The 17,018-nt window shown below is 38.4% G+C and overlaps 1 protein-coding gene and 1 long non-coding RNA gene across 2 annotated transcripts in view; both read right to left on the reverse strand.

Moving 5' to 3' along the window:
* Positions 1 to 58: 58 nt before the first annotated feature.
* On the reverse strand, positions 59 to 1,026 carry LOC146495749 (uncharacterized). The gene is made up of 3 exons (XR_014871232.1): positions 290 to 1,026; positions 173 to 201; positions 59 to 76 (listed from the first exon to the last, which is right to left on the reverse strand). It is a non-coding gene; the product is annotated as an uncharacterized LOC146495749 (long non-coding RNA).
* Positions 1,027 to 6,210: 5,184 nt separating this feature from the next.
* Positions 6,211 to 17,018, reverse strand: part of tpo (thyroid peroxidase) — a 36,455-nt gene continuing 25,647 nt past the window's right edge. The window contains exons 10-13 of the mRNA XM_085143771.1: positions 16,265 to 16,502; positions 15,979 to 16,187; positions 15,690 to 15,864; positions 6,211 to 14,526 (exon numbers count right to left, since the gene is read on the reverse strand). Coding sequence (XP_084999897.1) covers positions 14,505 to 14,526; positions 15,690 to 15,864; positions 15,979 to 16,187; positions 16,265 to 16,502 — 644 coding nt within the window. The 3' untranslated portion in view covers positions 6,211 to 14,504. The remainder of the gene's footprint in view (positions 14,527 to 15,689; positions 15,865 to 15,978; positions 16,188 to 16,264; positions 16,503 to 17,018) is intronic.

The raw sequence follows: 17,018 nt of genomic DNA on the forward strand, positions 1-17,018 counted from the left end.
ACATTTTATTTTATATTCAAATAAAATTGCATATGGTTTATATGTATAAAAAAAACTTACTTTGTGTTGTGTTGGACTGTAATGTAAATTTATAGAAGAACATGTTAATTCAGTATTTCATTGTATTTCATTGTTTTTGATTTAATTATTTAATCTTGAAAAAAAGACTTACAGTTGCAGCGACCAGTCCTGGCATACATACTATAGATTTTTTTTTATAAAAAAGAAAAGTGTTAGATAAGGATATATATTCTATTAAATGACTAATTGAATGTTCAGAGATACTTACCAATGCCAATAGATGACAGTAGCAGAACTTGCACTGACATTCTTATGCCACCCATCGTGAGAACTCAGTTCTCACTTTTTTTTTGTGCCCCTCAGTTGATTTTCAGATTATTTAATTTTTATTTTAGATAAAGATGTAAGTAAGTGATACTGGAAAAGAAAAATGAAGTGATAAAAGGGCATTTTAATTATTGCAGTGCATTAGATCTAAGAATTTTTGATACAGAAACTCAATAGTAAAGAACATAAAATTTGGACGTTTAAATGACATGTTATACATTCAATGCATACATTTCCTTTTTAATCCCTCCAAAGCTAAAAGCAAGATTAAATAGTGTGGATTATTTCTTACTTCTGTACAGTGATTATAAATTAATAACAGAGTATATCAGAAAGCGAGATAAGCCATAGAAAGATGTTTAACTGGCTGAACTCACCTCTCGAACTCCTTCACTCTGTGAGAGAAGACTGAAGATCGCTGTTAGTGGTGAAGCAGGTATACACTGGGTGGAGTAAAAGAAAATTAGAGCAGATGAAGCAAAACATGCTGAGAATGTTCTATAAGATTCCATTGGGTAAACACATTGCCAAACACTGCGCACAAACAGTATGGACTACACTTTGGATAGATGATCATTATTCAGTCAACAGAACATGAAATTTGCAAAATATGATTAAGGACTGTTGATATGTAAATGCTTTGGTTATACCTACCTACAACGGGGTTAAAGGAAATGTTATGATTTTGGATAAAGTTTGGCAAACTCAATGTTTATGGCTAAAAAAACAACAAAAAGGATATAATTTTGGGTTACCTAGACCTCCTTTTTTCCACCTCAGTCTCACATTACTCAGCAACTGCTGAGTAATAAAATTGTTACCCCTTATGAAGGCAGTCCATCGTTACCTTTTAGAGTTTACATATACTGTAGTGGTACTGGCAATAATTTGGATGCAAGCATGAAGTTTGAAGACCAAATCAGGGAATACAATCTAGCCTCCATTGCTTTTTTCTTCTTTCACCTAGGCACCTAGGCAAATCTCATGCATCTCAATAATAATCTCATAATAATCTTGTTACCTGAAAACATCCTCATTTCTGTGTCCTTATCACTGACATTTCCCAGATTTGGTACCTGATATGCTTTTAGGATCTTATACACAAGTCTAGCATAAATCTCTGTTCAGTAATTGCCATGAAAATTCTGGACTATCTGCTTGAATGCTTCCTAAGCTTTTAATTCAGCTGGCTTTTTCTTTTGAACTCTTCATTAAGCATTAGTTCATGGACTTTAGGAGAAGATTTCAAAAACACCTTCCTTAATTTTGGCTTTACTTTTCTTGAGACCAAACATACTTCTTAAAAGCTGAAACACATCACTGTTTCTACCCAGTCACCGTAGTTGTTCACTTGGAAGATCGTAAAGAATTTGCTTCTGGGCTCAACGAACACTAGTACAACCGGGTTGATGAGTTTCAATGTAATGCAAAATCTACGTAGGCTACATGAGTGTCGTTTGGACCTGTTGTTGACATGGTTATATTTTTGACTATAAAACTGGTCAGAAAGTTATACTGATACGACCCAACAAATCCATTCACAAAATTTACAATAAAATAGTAACATCGTCAAGTTTTGGTTTTACGACCGAAAGTAAAGTGAAGCTGTGCAATTACTGTTGTGTCATTACTAAATTATTAAAACTGTTACTCCTTTCGATGTGGAGGAAGCAGCAGCTTTACTCTGAGCCTCTCTTGAATGACTGAACTTCTCACCTTATCTCTAAGGGAGAGGCCGGCCACCCTTTGGAGAAAGCCCATTTCCGCTGCTTGCATCCGCGATCTCGTTTTTTCGGTTAGTACCCACAGCTCATGACCATAGGTGAGGGTAGTGTCGTAGATCGACTGGTAAATTGAGAGCTTCGCTTTTACACTGAGCTCCCTCTTCACCACAACAGACCGGTGCAGTGTCCACTGCGGCCGCAGCACCAATCCGTCTGTCGATCTCCTGCTCCCTTTTCCCGTCACTCGCGAACAAGACCCCGAGATACTTAAACTCCTCCACTTGGGGCAGGAACTCGTCCCAGACCTGGAGTGGGCACTCCACCCTTTTCCGTCTGAGGACCATGGCCTCAGATTTGAAGGTGCTGATTGTCATTCCCACTGCTTCATACTCGGCTGCAAACCGTTCCAGTGCGAGCTGGAGGCCATCACCCGATGAAGCCAACAGAACCAGAAAAGCAGAGATGAGATTCTGAGACCAAAGTGCTTTTCAAGACACTCAAAGACACCTTACAAGCAATTAAATACCTAAAGAAGTCACTGTGATGAGTAATGAAATGTTTATCCCACTGAAAACGCTACTTCCAGATGAACAGAATCAACTTTTGGGGAAATAAATACCAAAATCACAATATTCCAGAGGTTCCAACAGTTGGTAAACATCTTATAATTAAAAAGTCAGCAATAAAGAATCAAAGAGAATAGGAACGCTTGATAAGATGTGTTTTAACACTGGCTTTGGAGATAGGGGGTCAATAATGCAAATGTGGTGTGAAAGAGTTCCAAATATGAGGCACCACTTGGCTGAAAGCTCATAATGCTCAGATAGTCAGGCGAGCAGAGAATATAACAAGAGCAACCAAGAAGGAAAATCTCAGAGTACAGGAACGAGTGGCCATGCGCAGAAGATCAGAGATATATGGAGGTGCGAGATCATGGAGAGATTTGAAAGTAAGAAACAGAATCTTAACATTTATGCAGTATTTTTACAGGAAGCCTGTGAAGCTGTTGAAAGACAGTATTAATATTTTCTATAGAAAGGTCTGGTAATACGATGAGCAGCTGCATTTTACACCAGTTGATGTCTATAGAGACGTTTGGAAGGATAGAATTGTAATAATCAATCTGACACGTGACCAGAGCATGTACAGAAAACGCAGCGTTGTATTATGTGGTGATAAAACGTGACACCATTTCAGATATATTCACCTATTAACATTCCAACGTAGCACTTAATTGTTGATGCCAGTAACTGTAATGTGTTAAAAGAGGACACGCCTAAAAAGCAAAACCACAGTTAAACCTGTTTTTTCAGGTGCAATTACTGTTGTGTCATTACTAAATTATTGAAAGTGTTACCGTTCTTCACCCCCGTGACACCCATGCAGCGGGATTCCCATTCAAACACATTTTCACATATTGTCTAAAAAGAAGTTGGGAAAAGGGTAGTATAATCTTTGGAACCCAGAATTGTAAACGTCATATTGTGACGTTGTTGTTGATCAATGGTCATGACAATTTGCATATTAATGATCAAGAATCTGACCTCACTGCCCATGGTTCATTCAGTGGTGCTAGTTTCAGTCATTTTGCAAAGGTACTGTTTATAAGGTTGGGGAAACCTCCAGTCAGCTGAGACTCAAGAAGTCACTTGGAAGAGTGACGAAACGTTTCTCCCGCTGAAAACGTTACGTCTAGATGAACAGAATTTATGTTTTGGGGATTTCCTCACCTGGATGATTGAGCATGCATCAAGACGTTGAAAATTTGGTACATTCTAGAAAAACTAATTTTCACCTTCTTACGTGCATTGCCATCACTTATTAATATCGTATAGTTATCAGATGTTCAGTGATAACATTTGTTGCCCAGGAGATGCAAAGAGTTGTGAAAATTTTGAGAGGGTTTTGATGTTTATGTTATATCTATTGTGCAGAACCTTCAGGAATAGCGTTACAAAAGACTACATTTTTCAAATGCACACTGAAAGACTGCACAAAGCTAAGGAGAAACTATCACAATCTTCAAAGCACAAGCCGGTCATTGGTAAGGTAAGATAAGATAATATCTATGGCCAATGTTGGGAAATTACTGTTTTGTGTGTTGTGTATATATTATGTGTTGTGAAAAATATGAAAAACAAAATTGCTCAGTAAAAGAAATACAATATAGTATGGAACATTACAAAATACACTAAAGAAAAAGTGAAGAGCTCAGTAAGCCAAAGTCAAAATATGATACAATAAGGAGCTTAAATCTAAAGTTACTGCTGGTGCTATGAGAGGTTAAAGATTTCCTGTATTTTTCCATCTTTCTGGCAGTGGCACTCAACTGTGTTCAAGTGCTCGGCTACATGAGCATGCATCAGAGTAGGTCAAAGATTTAGATGAATTTTCAATTCAATTCAATTCAATTCAATTTTATTTATATAGCGCCAAATCACAACAAAGTTGCTTCAAGGCACTTTATATTGCACAGTAGATACAGAGAAAAACCCAACAATCATATGACCCCCTATGAGCAAGCACTTTGGCGACAGTGGGAAGGAAAAACCCCCTTTTAACAGGAAGAAACCGCCGACAGAACCAGGCTCAGGGAGGAGTGGCCAGAGATTAATAACAGATATGATTCAATCCAGAGAGGTCTATTAACACATAGTGAGTGAGAAAGGTGACTGGAAAGGAAAATTTTAAAAAACATCTATTTAAAACAATCTATTTAAAATAAGAGCAAGCCTTTCACTATAGATATCTAAATAATATCCTGCGTGAACTCTACCTAGATTTCATATAATAACTTCTATAAGTTCTAGAAAAAGGTACGTCTTTACCAGTTAGTTGTAATCTGCAGTGGACTGTTTTAGTCAGTAAACTCTCAATGGATAATAACTGACACCTATTCATACTTACAGCATGAAGGTGGAAACATCTTCCATCTTTTGCTTTCTTGAAAGCATGTCATATAAACTCCAAATGGGATTATGTGTATGCTCATATGACTGACTGATGTGAGTATTTACTACATATGTGAGATATTTTTTTCATCACTGATTCATTAGTTTTGAGAAAACAAAGCAGCTCCATTAAACTAATCATTGGCTTTAATGCTGGGTGAGGGAATGAGGTTTGAGGCTAAAACGTAGGAAAGTCATGAACTGATTAAAGCAGAACTACAGCTTTATTAAGGCTAGAGATTGCATTGGCCACTGCACACTGTTCTGTATTCAATGTTAAGCAACAATGATGCATTGTGGGTAATGTGACAAAACCAGTTGTGCCATGCAGAAAAGTGAGACGGCTGCAAGGAGTTTTTGTAATACTGCCTACTGGAGCAGTGTTATACTCTAGCTACAGTCATATGAATAAATTGAATGGATATCATTGACTTTCCCAACATACCTGTACAAGTAAAAGCTTGTTTTTCTTTGAAATACTTTATATATATACAGTGGGGCAAAAAAGTATTTAGTCAGCCACCGATTGTGCAAGTTCCCCCACTTAAAATGATGACAGAGGTCAGTAATTTGCACCAGAGGTACACTTCAACTGTGAGAGACAGAATGTGAAAAAAAAATCCATGAATTCACATGGTAGGATTTGTAAAGAATTTATTCGTAAATCAGGGTGGAAAATAAGTATTTGGTCAATAACAAATATACAACTCAATACTTTGTAACATAACCTTTGTTGGCAATAACAGAGGTCAAACGTTTACTATAGGTCTTTACCAGGTTTGCACACACAGTAGCTGGTATTTTGGCCCATTCCTCCATGCAGATCTTCTCAAGAGCAGTGATGTTTTGGGGCTGTCGCCAAGCAACACGGACTTTCAACTCCCGCCACAGATTTTCTATGGGGTTGAGGTCTGGAGACTGGCTAGGCCACTCCAGGACTTTCAAATGCTTCTTACGGAGCCACTCCTTTGTTGCCCGGGCGGTGTGTTTTGGATCATTGTCATGTTGGAAGACCCAGCCTCGTTTCATCTTCAAAGTTCTCACTGATGGAAGGAGGTTTTGGCTCAAAATCTCACGATACTTGGCCCCATTCATTCTGTCCTTAACACGGATCAGTCATCCTGTCCCCTTGGCAGAAAAACAGCCCCATAGCATGATGTTTCCACCCCCATGCTTCACAGCATGGCCAGTCTCCAGACCTCAACCCCATAGAAAATCTGTGGCGGGAGTTGAAAGTCCGTGTTGCTTGGCGACAGCCCCAAAACATCACTGCTCTTGAGAAGATCTGCATGGAGGAATGGGCCAAAATACCAGCTACTGTGTGTGCAAACCTGGTAAAGACCTATAGTAAACGTTTGACCTCTGTTATTGCCAACAAAGGTTATGTTACAAAGTATTGAGTTGTATATTTGTTATTGACCAAATACTTATTTTCCACCCTGATTTACGAATAAATTCTTTACAAATCCTACCATGTGAATTCATGGATTTTTTTTTCACATTCTGTCTCTCACAGTTGAAGTGTACCTCTGGTGCAAATTACTGACCTCTGTCATCATTTTAAGTGGGGGAACTTGCACAATCGGTGGCTGACTAAATACTTTTTTGCCCCACTGTATATAACCCAACAAGAATAATTTCATCAAAGTGATGTAAGAGTGGACTAAGCTATCCTGCAACTGTCTACCATCTACAAATACAGTTGTAGGATAGCTTAGTCCAGCGGTCCCCAACCCCCGGGCCTTGGATCGGTACCGGTCCGTGAGTTGTTTGGTACCGGGCTGCGAGAGTTGAGGCTCAGGTGTGAAATGTATGGTTTTCAGGGTTGTTATCGGTTTTCAGCATTAGTTTGTTATCGTTAACTTGGTTTTCCTGGGTCTTTTCACATGTGTTATGAATAAATCTTCTTTCCGGGCATAAACCGGTACGTGGCGCAAAAAAGGTTGGGGACCGCTGGCTTAGTCCACTCTTACATCATATCAGTCACACAATTCTAGAGAATAGCCAACAACTTCCTGTTAAAGTTTTTGGTTTTCAGAGAAACAGCCCATGCATCTTTGTGAACAGTTTCCCACCTGTGAATGCCAGCAGCCTCCTGCAACCATTTGCCAACCAGTCAGGAAATTCATACTTTATACTCTATAGACTAATAGAGGATAGAGGGTCGCTGACTGGTCTCTAGGCCTGTGTAACTGAGGCCTGCCATGACTGGACCAAAGAGTGTGAATATTTTCTAGCAGCTGATGGGTTTGATCTTTATTTAGGATTAGTAGAATGTATAAGTTTTTACTGATTGAATAATTACTTAGAAACCTGCAGACATATTAGTATAAAAGAATGTGCGGGGGTAGCTGAAGGCACGATAACTAGTGCCTGGTATCGGTCACGGCCACCTCCTATAGTTCAGTGCCTGCAAAGCAAGTAATTCAATTCAATTCAATTCAATTCAATTTTATTTATATAGCGCCAAATCACAACAAAAGTTGCCTCAAGGCGCTTCATAGATACAGAGAAAAACCCAACAATCATATGACCCCCTATGAGCAAGCACTTTGGCGACAGTGGGAAGGAAAAACTCCCTTTTAACAGGAAGAAACCTCCAGCAGAACCAGGCTCAGGGAGGGGCGGCCATCTGCTGCGACCGGTTGGGGTGAGAGAAGGAAGACAGGATAAAAGCCAAGTAGCTTCTCCTCATCGGTTTTAACTGATCAGATAGATGCAAATTCTCATATAAAAATCTGTGAATTGAGGTTATTCTCTTCTGGGAAGATTGACTCCAGCTAACTCTTTTACAGCCGATCAAATTTCTAAACAGAAGAGATCCATGTACATGATCATTTTTAATTGTTCAGTGCTTTAATAAATAATAATCATAATAAAGTGTTTCAACTGGTGATTCCTCAAGGTGGATAAACAAACACGTTAGCACAACAGATGGTTACCTGGGAGTCATTGACCAGTCTTGAGACTTAGTTACTATTTTAGCAGTCGATTTCACAGTGACTGTCAAACAACCAGCTGCAACCAGCTGTGGAATAAATATTTTTCCCCACGCAACCACTGGTTGCTACAAGTGACTAGAGTACCTTCTTTTTGACATCCTAAACAAATATTTGTATGTTTTCCCCTTATCTAGCTCATTTAGGTTTGTTAAGCTTTTTTGTGCATTGGGCCAGTGTTGAATATATTAGCATGTCATTTCATGCCACATTTCTATTGGTTAGTGGTTAGATTTGTATTGTGGAAGCATCATTCATGGTCATTCTATGTAAGATCCATTACCTAAAAGGCCACATTTTCCATAGAGGATACATATTTCTACACTTATCAGTGTTACACTGTATTATTCACTTAACAAAAAATGTCTCAAAATGAAGGAGCAAAAGAAGGTACTTCCCATCACTCAACAGTGTGTATTATGGCCTTCAGCAGCAAAATAACTTTGTTAGTTCCTCATGTTCTTGTAGAAGACTTTTGGGTCACTCTTCTTTAAAATGCTGCTCATTAAAGTTTGAAGGCATTTGTTTATCCACATCTCTCCCAAGACCTTCCTACAGCCTGTGAATCCGGTTGAGGTCTGGACAGTTTCTGGATAATTACGACACCTTGGGATCATTTTGCTATTGCATGATAGAATTTCAGCCAAGCTTTAGATGGTCTCAAATTTGACTCTAGATCACTTTGGTACAGTATAAATAGGAGTTCTTGGTCTACTTTATGACTGTACAGTGTCAAGGTCCTGTGACTGCAAAACAGACATTCCACCACCATGTTTTACAGCCAGTATGGGATGTTTGTTTTTCTCCAAACATCTCAGCTATCCAGACAAAATTTTTACAGAGGTCTTGTGGTTTATCAACTTTAGAAACTTAAATCCTCCTTTCTCCTGGCGAGCCTTCCGATACTTGCTCAGGCTTTCTTCTGCTTGTACTGTCACGAACTCAAACATTTATCATGCTAACTGAGGAAAGTACAGTCTTGAACTTACGTATTATCTGCACTCTGCATGGTCTGACCTTGGGAAGAATTTGCTGAGACAAAAACTTCTAGGAGGATTGAATGTTCTTGAATGTTTTTTTGGTTGTACTGTACTTTCTTTTTAACATGACAGCAACGACAGAAAAAAAATCACTCATTTTACTTTAGAATTTACTTTTTTAGAAAATACCAGAGGAATGTAAATATTCTTACAGCAACATAGCTATTTTAACAAAGGCACTATATTTCACACTTGGTGTCAGAAAATAATACTTATATAAATCAGTAAGAAAGATGTACCACGGAGGTTTCCTACTGCACATTTGACCCATTTGTAGTTATAAATTCGCAGAATAATGGCAAATGGTAAATGGCCTGTATTTATATAGCGCTTTACTAGTCCCTAAGGACCCCAAAGCGCTTTACATATCCACTCATCCACACATTCACACACACGTGATGGCAAGCTACATTGTAAACACAGCCATCCTGGGGCGCACTGACACTGATACTAATTCCACCAGTGTTTATTTTTAGACCAGTGTTTCAGTTCCCACACACACCCAGCACATTTTTTTACTCTGATTGTTTAATGAAGTCAGCGAATGAAGTTGAATGAAGTTGCGTTGTTTCTTTACTTACTGAGGTAAATCCTTGGAACCAGATGCTGTTAGGAATTCTAAAATGAAACCCTGCCTTGATGGGGCTCAACAAGATGACTCATATAGCAGCCTCAGGAAAGTTTTAAATACCTACATTAGGAGTATACCAGAACTTATAACACAAACAATATTCCCTTAGACATGGTCTTAGGAGGAGTCCACAAAAGTTCTCCACCTCTTTAGAAATGAAAAGGATTGTTTCACAAGGTCTCTCGTTTTTTATTGCATATTCCCCAAAAGATTAATCTCTGAAACTCTGCTGTCTAACACAATCAATAGATTTGATTGGTGGTCTTGAAGTATTTCTCTGGCATCTGTCTATACTATGTGTCTGCAGCCATGAAAGTCAGAAAGCAGAGCAGTAGGCAAAAGTGTCCAAAATACCTTATCTGAGAGAAGGGATTTTGCCTGATGAACTGTTGTGAAAAAGTCTATCAGTGTTACCACTAGTAATGTCAACGTATTAATATCTATATCCTTTATTTATTCAGGTAGGTCTCACTGAGATTAATAATTTATGAAGACAGTTATGGCCTAGTGGGCTTTGAGATCTACAACTTAATATACTGAAAAGCTTTGTGTAAAGCTTTTCAAAATATAGTTACAAAGTTGTTTACAGAATAATAAAATAGAGCTCCAAGAAGGATACAATGGTTATAACAGCAACAAATATTGAAATTATATAACAGTTCACTGACCATGAGATCCCTCAGATATCAGGTGTGAGGTGTAGACGAAGCTAAGAATATTTCATAGAGGCTGCAAGGTAACTGAATATAGACAGCTCCTGTATTGTTATCAGTAAGACTTGCCTGTAACTTCATTACCTGAAAAGGGCAAATTATGTGCCAATTATTTTATTCCCACTTTCGTGACCACTTATTCATGAAGTTGTGGGAGAGTCTGAAAGGTGTCACATGTAACGCAATGTGATAGGTGGAGTACACACTGGGCAGGTTGCCAGTTAGTCACAAGGCCATGATAGAGAGACAGAGACGCACACTCGAATCTGCACATATGGGCAACTTAGAAAGGGTAGTTAACCTAACGTCTTGATGCAAGCTCATTGTGTGATCAGGACAGAACGAACACGATCCCAACAGACACAGCAGCCATGGAAGAGAAAATGCAGTGTTGGTGTTAAGTGCTAAGAAAATTGCTGTGAATTATACATTGGTGAAACTAGCTAAGCGAATGGCACAACAAGAAAGTGTCACTGTGCTACTTTTATATGCAGAGGAGTTCATGGTCAACTCAATGACTGCAAGGTGATGCCCAGTTGGCATGGTGTTTGGCTTTCTCCAAATGTGGTGCTGTGTATTATGACCAAACATCTTCAATTTGGTCTCATCTGTAAAAAAAAAGATTACTCTACAAGTCTTGTGGTTTTATCAAATGTTGCTTTACGAACCTAAGCAGTGCTGCCATGTTTATCAGAGAAGTTTTCTCATGACAACCCTCCCAAATGAGCTGTGCTTGTTCAGTGTTTTTCCTTCTTGTGCTGTCATTAATTTTAACATTTGAACATTTATTCATACAATCCTTATCTGTTGGGGACTTAAATGTAGTTTAATACTAGTAATATTAGAAAAAACAAAAACATCAACGGCTTTGTTCTTGCCATGTGAATGGGCCAACTCTTTTTAAAAGATAACTGTAAGAAATACTTGATTAAAACAAAACAAAACTTAAATACATATGTCTGAAGTCATAGTTAATGATTCTTGATCATGTGAAGGATAAACTGTCATTAAAGTAAAATTAAAATGCCACTCAGATCATTTCTGGCGTGTTCTTCATAGTGCAGATGTCTGCACTATGCTGTGCTCATGTCGTACGAGCATTAAATGCTTAAATGTTTATCAATCTCCCCTCAGCAGGCTTTTTGATACATAAAAGAAAAAAATAAAATATATAGTAAATGTTCATATTATACAGGACGTCTTTGTCTTTTGCTTAGACTGTGGGTCTTTTTCTGGTGCAACATATTTAGTTGAACTTACTACATTTTAACCAGATATCAGTCAAAATTCCAATATTGGTTACTTTCTATAAATGTAGAAGACTTTTCTGTGCGTGTTGGATGAGGTCACGATGAAGAGAGTTACAGAAAGAATAATAAAACTTTTCACAGCTTTGTTTCTTGCACTTCTAGGTAGCATGCAAAGGGTGCCAGAAAATTCCAGCATCACACAACAAGGCAGACCGGTGCAACCAACACGATTTTGGCACTCAGTACGTGAAACAGGTGGCTTGTATGAGTCATTTGGGCAGATTTCAGAAAAGGATCGTATTATATTACCATCACTGGAAAAGGCTGTTTTGCATCCACTGTGTTAGCAGTGTTGCTCAGATTTCTGCTGCGAGGCTTCATTTAAATACTCACATGTCACACTTCAGCTGCACTGGCTCTTCTTTAAATTCAGACTCCGCTTTTGGAATTGGATTTCGGCCTTTAAAGTGCTGCATGGTCATCAGGGCCCTACTGGGTATGCATCACACCGAAGGAGACAAACCTCTTGCAACACTGGCACTCTCTCCCTCTGAGCGAAAAACTCATCTTTAATTAGAAATATCCTGTCTCAGAGTGACGCTGAAAAACTAGTTCATGCATTTATTACTTCCAGGCTGGACTACTGCAATTCATTATTATCAGGATGTCCAAAAAACTCACTGAAAAGCCTTCAGTTAATCCAAAATGCTGCAGCAAGAGTCCTGACAGGGACTAGAAAGAGAGAGCAGATTTCTCCTGTTTTGGCTTCCGTTCATTGGCTTCCTGTTAAATCCAGAATTGAATTCAAAATCCTGCTCCTCACATACAAGGTCTTAAATAATCAGGCCCCATCTTATCTTAATGACCTTGTAGTACCATATCACCCTATTAGAGCACTTCGCTCTCGCTCTGCAGGCCTACTTGTTGTTCCTAGAGTATTTAAAAGTAGAATGGGAGGCAGAGCCTTCAGTTTTCAGGCCCCTCTTCTGTGGAACCAGCTTCCAGTTTGGATTCGGGAGACAGACACTATCTCTACTTTTAAGATTAGGCTTCAAACTTTCCTTTTTGCTAAAGCATATAGTTAGGGCTGGACCAGGTGACCCTGAATCCTCCCTTAGTTATGCTGCAATAGACGTAGGCTGCCGGGGGATTCCCATGATGCATTGAGTTTTTCCTTTCCAGTCACCTTTCTCACTCACTTGCTGTGTCCCAATTCAGGGTCTGCACGCTTGAAGTACGCATTTTAAGTGCGATTACGTCACCGCCACGCGACGACGGCTGTCCCAATTCGAAGTGTATTTCAAATGCATACTCCAAATGTGCCGTTGATTTCCCCAAATATCAAGCGTGGTCCGGTGCACGCTTCACCGGAATACGGCACATTTGGCAGAAGGGAAAATACGGCAGAAGGGAGCGGCCAAGAATGAACTGTCAAAAGTAAGTACTGAACATGACGTCACTTATTTATGTGCGAATGTTTAATAATGAACAACATTAAAACATTACTATTGGCCACATGTCGGCAAAGTTATGTGACATTAGTGATGTTCGTACTTTCAGCGTTAACTTGGTTGTATATATATGTGTATGTATGTATATATATATATATATATATATATATATATATATATATCATAATAATCTGACAATAATATAATATTGGTCATATTATATTTACATTACCACAGTGAGATGATTTTAGTCTCGTGACCAACATTAGCTAATTGTTATTTACTAACTACTCTTGTAATGACTGTTCAGTACAGAAATGAAGCCCAACAATCATGTTTTACAGTCCCCGTGGTCTCAGCCTCAGATACTCAACTAATCACAGTGATGTCATGACAAAAATGAATGACCAACAAAACATTTTTCTCCTTCATTTCTGTCAAACAAAGCTGTATGTAACGTTCCTCGCGGTTAGTATCATGGTTGCTAGGCAACCTGAACAGCGCGACGAAGGCTAGACTGTCCCATTTCACAAGCCTCTCACTTCCGCACTTCTCGTACTTATAGTACGCACCGTACGTAGTACGCGTAGTGCGCGTACTTCAAGCGTGCGGTCTCTTAATTGGGACAAAGCCACTATGTGTTAACAGACCTCTCTGCATTGAATCATATCTGTTATTAACCTCTGTCTCTCTTCCACAGCATGTCTTTTATCCTGTCTTCCTTCTCTCACCCCAACCGGTCGCAGCAGATGGCCCCGCCCCTCCCTGAGCCTGGTTCTGCCGGAGGTTTCTTCCTGTTAAAAGGGAGTTTTTCCTTCCCACTGTCGCCAAAGTGCTTGCTCATAGGGGGTCATATGATTGTTGGGTTTTTCTCTGTATCTATGAAGCGCCTTGAGGCGACTTTTGTTGTGATTTGGCGCTATATAAATAAAATGGAATTGAATTGAATTAAATTATGAACTTGCTTTAGTTTTTAAATTCTAGCAGTTTGTTTTGAAGCACGTGTATTGTTTCTTGAAAGGTGCTTGGGAGAGTGTGTTCAGGGTGTGGTGTCAGGAGAGGGAGGCTGACTCACACACATCTGAATTCTTCCCTTTCAAGTATGCTGCCGGAATAGAGATCTGTGTGTGGTATGAGGGCAACTGAAAAGCTGCTGCAGAGGTGTAACGCTGTGTGCGTGGACGTTTATTATCACAGTGCTATACAAGAATTTACTTTTTTTCTTACCTTTTGTGAAATAAAAATTAAAAATCACATGCGTGAAGAGAAATGTTTACATATATAAGTACATAAATATTAGTATTTTTTTCCAAAGTTAAATGTTGCAGATAATAAAATCATCATGTCATTTGATCTTGATTATAAACTCATGTAGCATTTCCCGTTCTGTTGCATCGCTAACATCTTAGTGGTGATTCCCTGTAAAGGAAAACAAAAACATGGTGTTATTTTTATTTTCTCACAGAATGATACTGATGTTTACATGCATAATAATAAGTGTGTATATTTTTAAATGGTCTATATTGATATCATTATAAGGGATCAGGCAAAATTCTACTATTATACATCTGTTCACAAGTTTTATTTGAAAGAGTCATTGGAGCCAAGTTTATTTGACATCAGCTGTTGCCAACTTAAGAGGAAACCAACCTGAAACCATTCATCATTTTTTATGTCAATAATGCATGAATACACTTATAGAACAGCTTAATAAAAATGAGCTAAGCGAGAACGACCTGAATGTTTAAGATTGCTGACCTAACAGTGAGAGACCCACCTACATTTTGACACTGACAATCTATCAGTGTAAACCTCCAATCAAATGAATCCTTTTGATCATTGAGGTTTAATGTTGACAGAGTTCACGTAATGGTATCTTATTGCGTATTTTATAGTGAGAACATCTTCTGACAAACACAAACATTTTCCCAGCGTTAAACGGATGTGTTCATAGAAAAAAACATACAAATATTTTAATTGTCTTCCTAGAATTACAAACTGCACAGACAAGATTTCAGAACAGAAAAAACGTGCTTGCCAAGTTTTTATTAGTGGTGAGGAATTCTCTTATAGTGTTCCCACAAATACTTGAAAACATGAAGGAAAGTTTTTTTGTTTGTTTCTTTTTTTAAAAAACAGACAAAAAAATAAAACAATGACCGGATTTACAAAAAATGAGAAAACATTTTGTTTACTGTGACAGCCTGAAAGAGGCAGTGTTCGCAAGGTCATTTTTAAACACCTGTTATTTGTAATTACCTGATTATACTTTTAACATAATAATAAGTGTGTATAGGCTTACAAGCGTATTGAGTCAGTGATCTTTAGCAAATGGCTCAAACTATGAAGAAACCCTGCTAAAACACTTCACTCTCCTTTAGTACCAGCAGATAGCAGTAAAGCTCCACTCAGACAGTAGTTCTGCACAAGCATATACATCCTGCAAAATGGGGAATGTCTGTGGTGCTCAACCAAATCTTACAAAGGTGGATCTGCATTATAAAGTATATTTCAATGTGAATCCCTCACATAAAGTACTGCAGGTAAACATCAAGTAGATAGTTCATAAATAGTTTACATACCTGTTACATTGTGGAGGTTGATTACACCATCGATTGCCCATGCAAACTATGACAGCGGCACCCTTTAATGTGAAACCATGGTAACAAGAGTATAGAGCAACCAGTTTTCGAGATGTAGAGGACAAGATATAATCTCCATTGTTGATCTGTTTAGGAAGGCCACACCGTTTTAAGTCTGGAATTGGGTAAAATTTTCTCGTTAATATGTGGCAGAAAAAAGGAAACCAATTTAAGGCAATGATTTTTTAAATAATAGGCAAAAGATTCGCCAAAAATTTCACAGGCTGACCTTTGCCCATTTCCTCTTTCCAAGCTTCCAAATTCATTGAGGGTATCTGATCACAGGAGACATAATGAGATGGATAGTTCCCCAATCTGAAAGGATCAAGAGGAACTTCTCCTATGTCGCTATTATCACAGATCAGATTTGATAGAGAAAATTTTAAAAGTTCCTCCTTCTGTTGCTGGGTAAACACACCATCAGATTCCCACCAAAACCTGAAAATGAAAAATACACAAGTTTCACTGAAGCCTTGATTTCATTTGACTGTTCAACCTAGACAAATCTTACTTACCTGTCACCATCACGGAGCACTTTCATCTGCCTTCCAATCAGGCAAGCAAAGAGAGGACCAGTTCTTGAGCCAGGCAAAAGCCTTTCAACAAGTCCTCCTGGATATACATCGATGTTGTCAGGATGTTTGTATATGTCAAGTATTCTCTTAGCAACCCTGCAGTCTCCCACGGCCAGTGACAAATCATCCAATGTCTTAATGCGCTGCAATCCACAGAATTCCCTCCAATCATTGTATCCTGAAAAGGAATTTTAGCACAGTGTCATTTAAAAGTGAATATATTCATTTAAATTTGGATGTCTTGTCAAGAGTTCTCTTTATGAAGACTACGTACAGGAAGCTATTAAAGCTTAGCTAGAAACAGGAAGAAATGGGACGCCAGCTGTCCAAATAAAATCCATTCAGCAGAACTGCTAGAGCTCACTGCAGCATCTTTTCTCTGACACAAAAATGTGATCTTGATCAAATGAAAACAACCCATTGATTTAAAACTAAAGTCTAAGATTGTCTGTCTTGTTTTTAGTGGTGCACAAAGTTGTCTTTCTTATGTCGTATTTTTTTTAAATATTTTTAAAAAAAGCTTTTGCTTACATTAATGCTGTATATGTCATTGACTAGAAGTTAAAGACACATAAAGATACAAATAAAGAAAGTGAAAAAGATAGCCTTGATAACCGTTTTACTAAAAGTTCCAGGGAAAAGGCATGGTCCTTGGATATGAGATTTAGCACAGCTGCACTGGAACTGCAAAAAG

The sequence above is a fragment of the Neolamprologus multifasciatus genome, chromosome 19 (assembly GCF_963576455.1).
Source record: "Neolamprologus multifasciatus chromosome 19, fNeoMul1.2, whole genome shotgun sequence".
Taxonomy (NCBI): Eukaryota; Metazoa; Chordata; class Actinopteri; order Cichliformes; family Cichlidae; genus Neolamprologus; species Neolamprologus multifasciatus.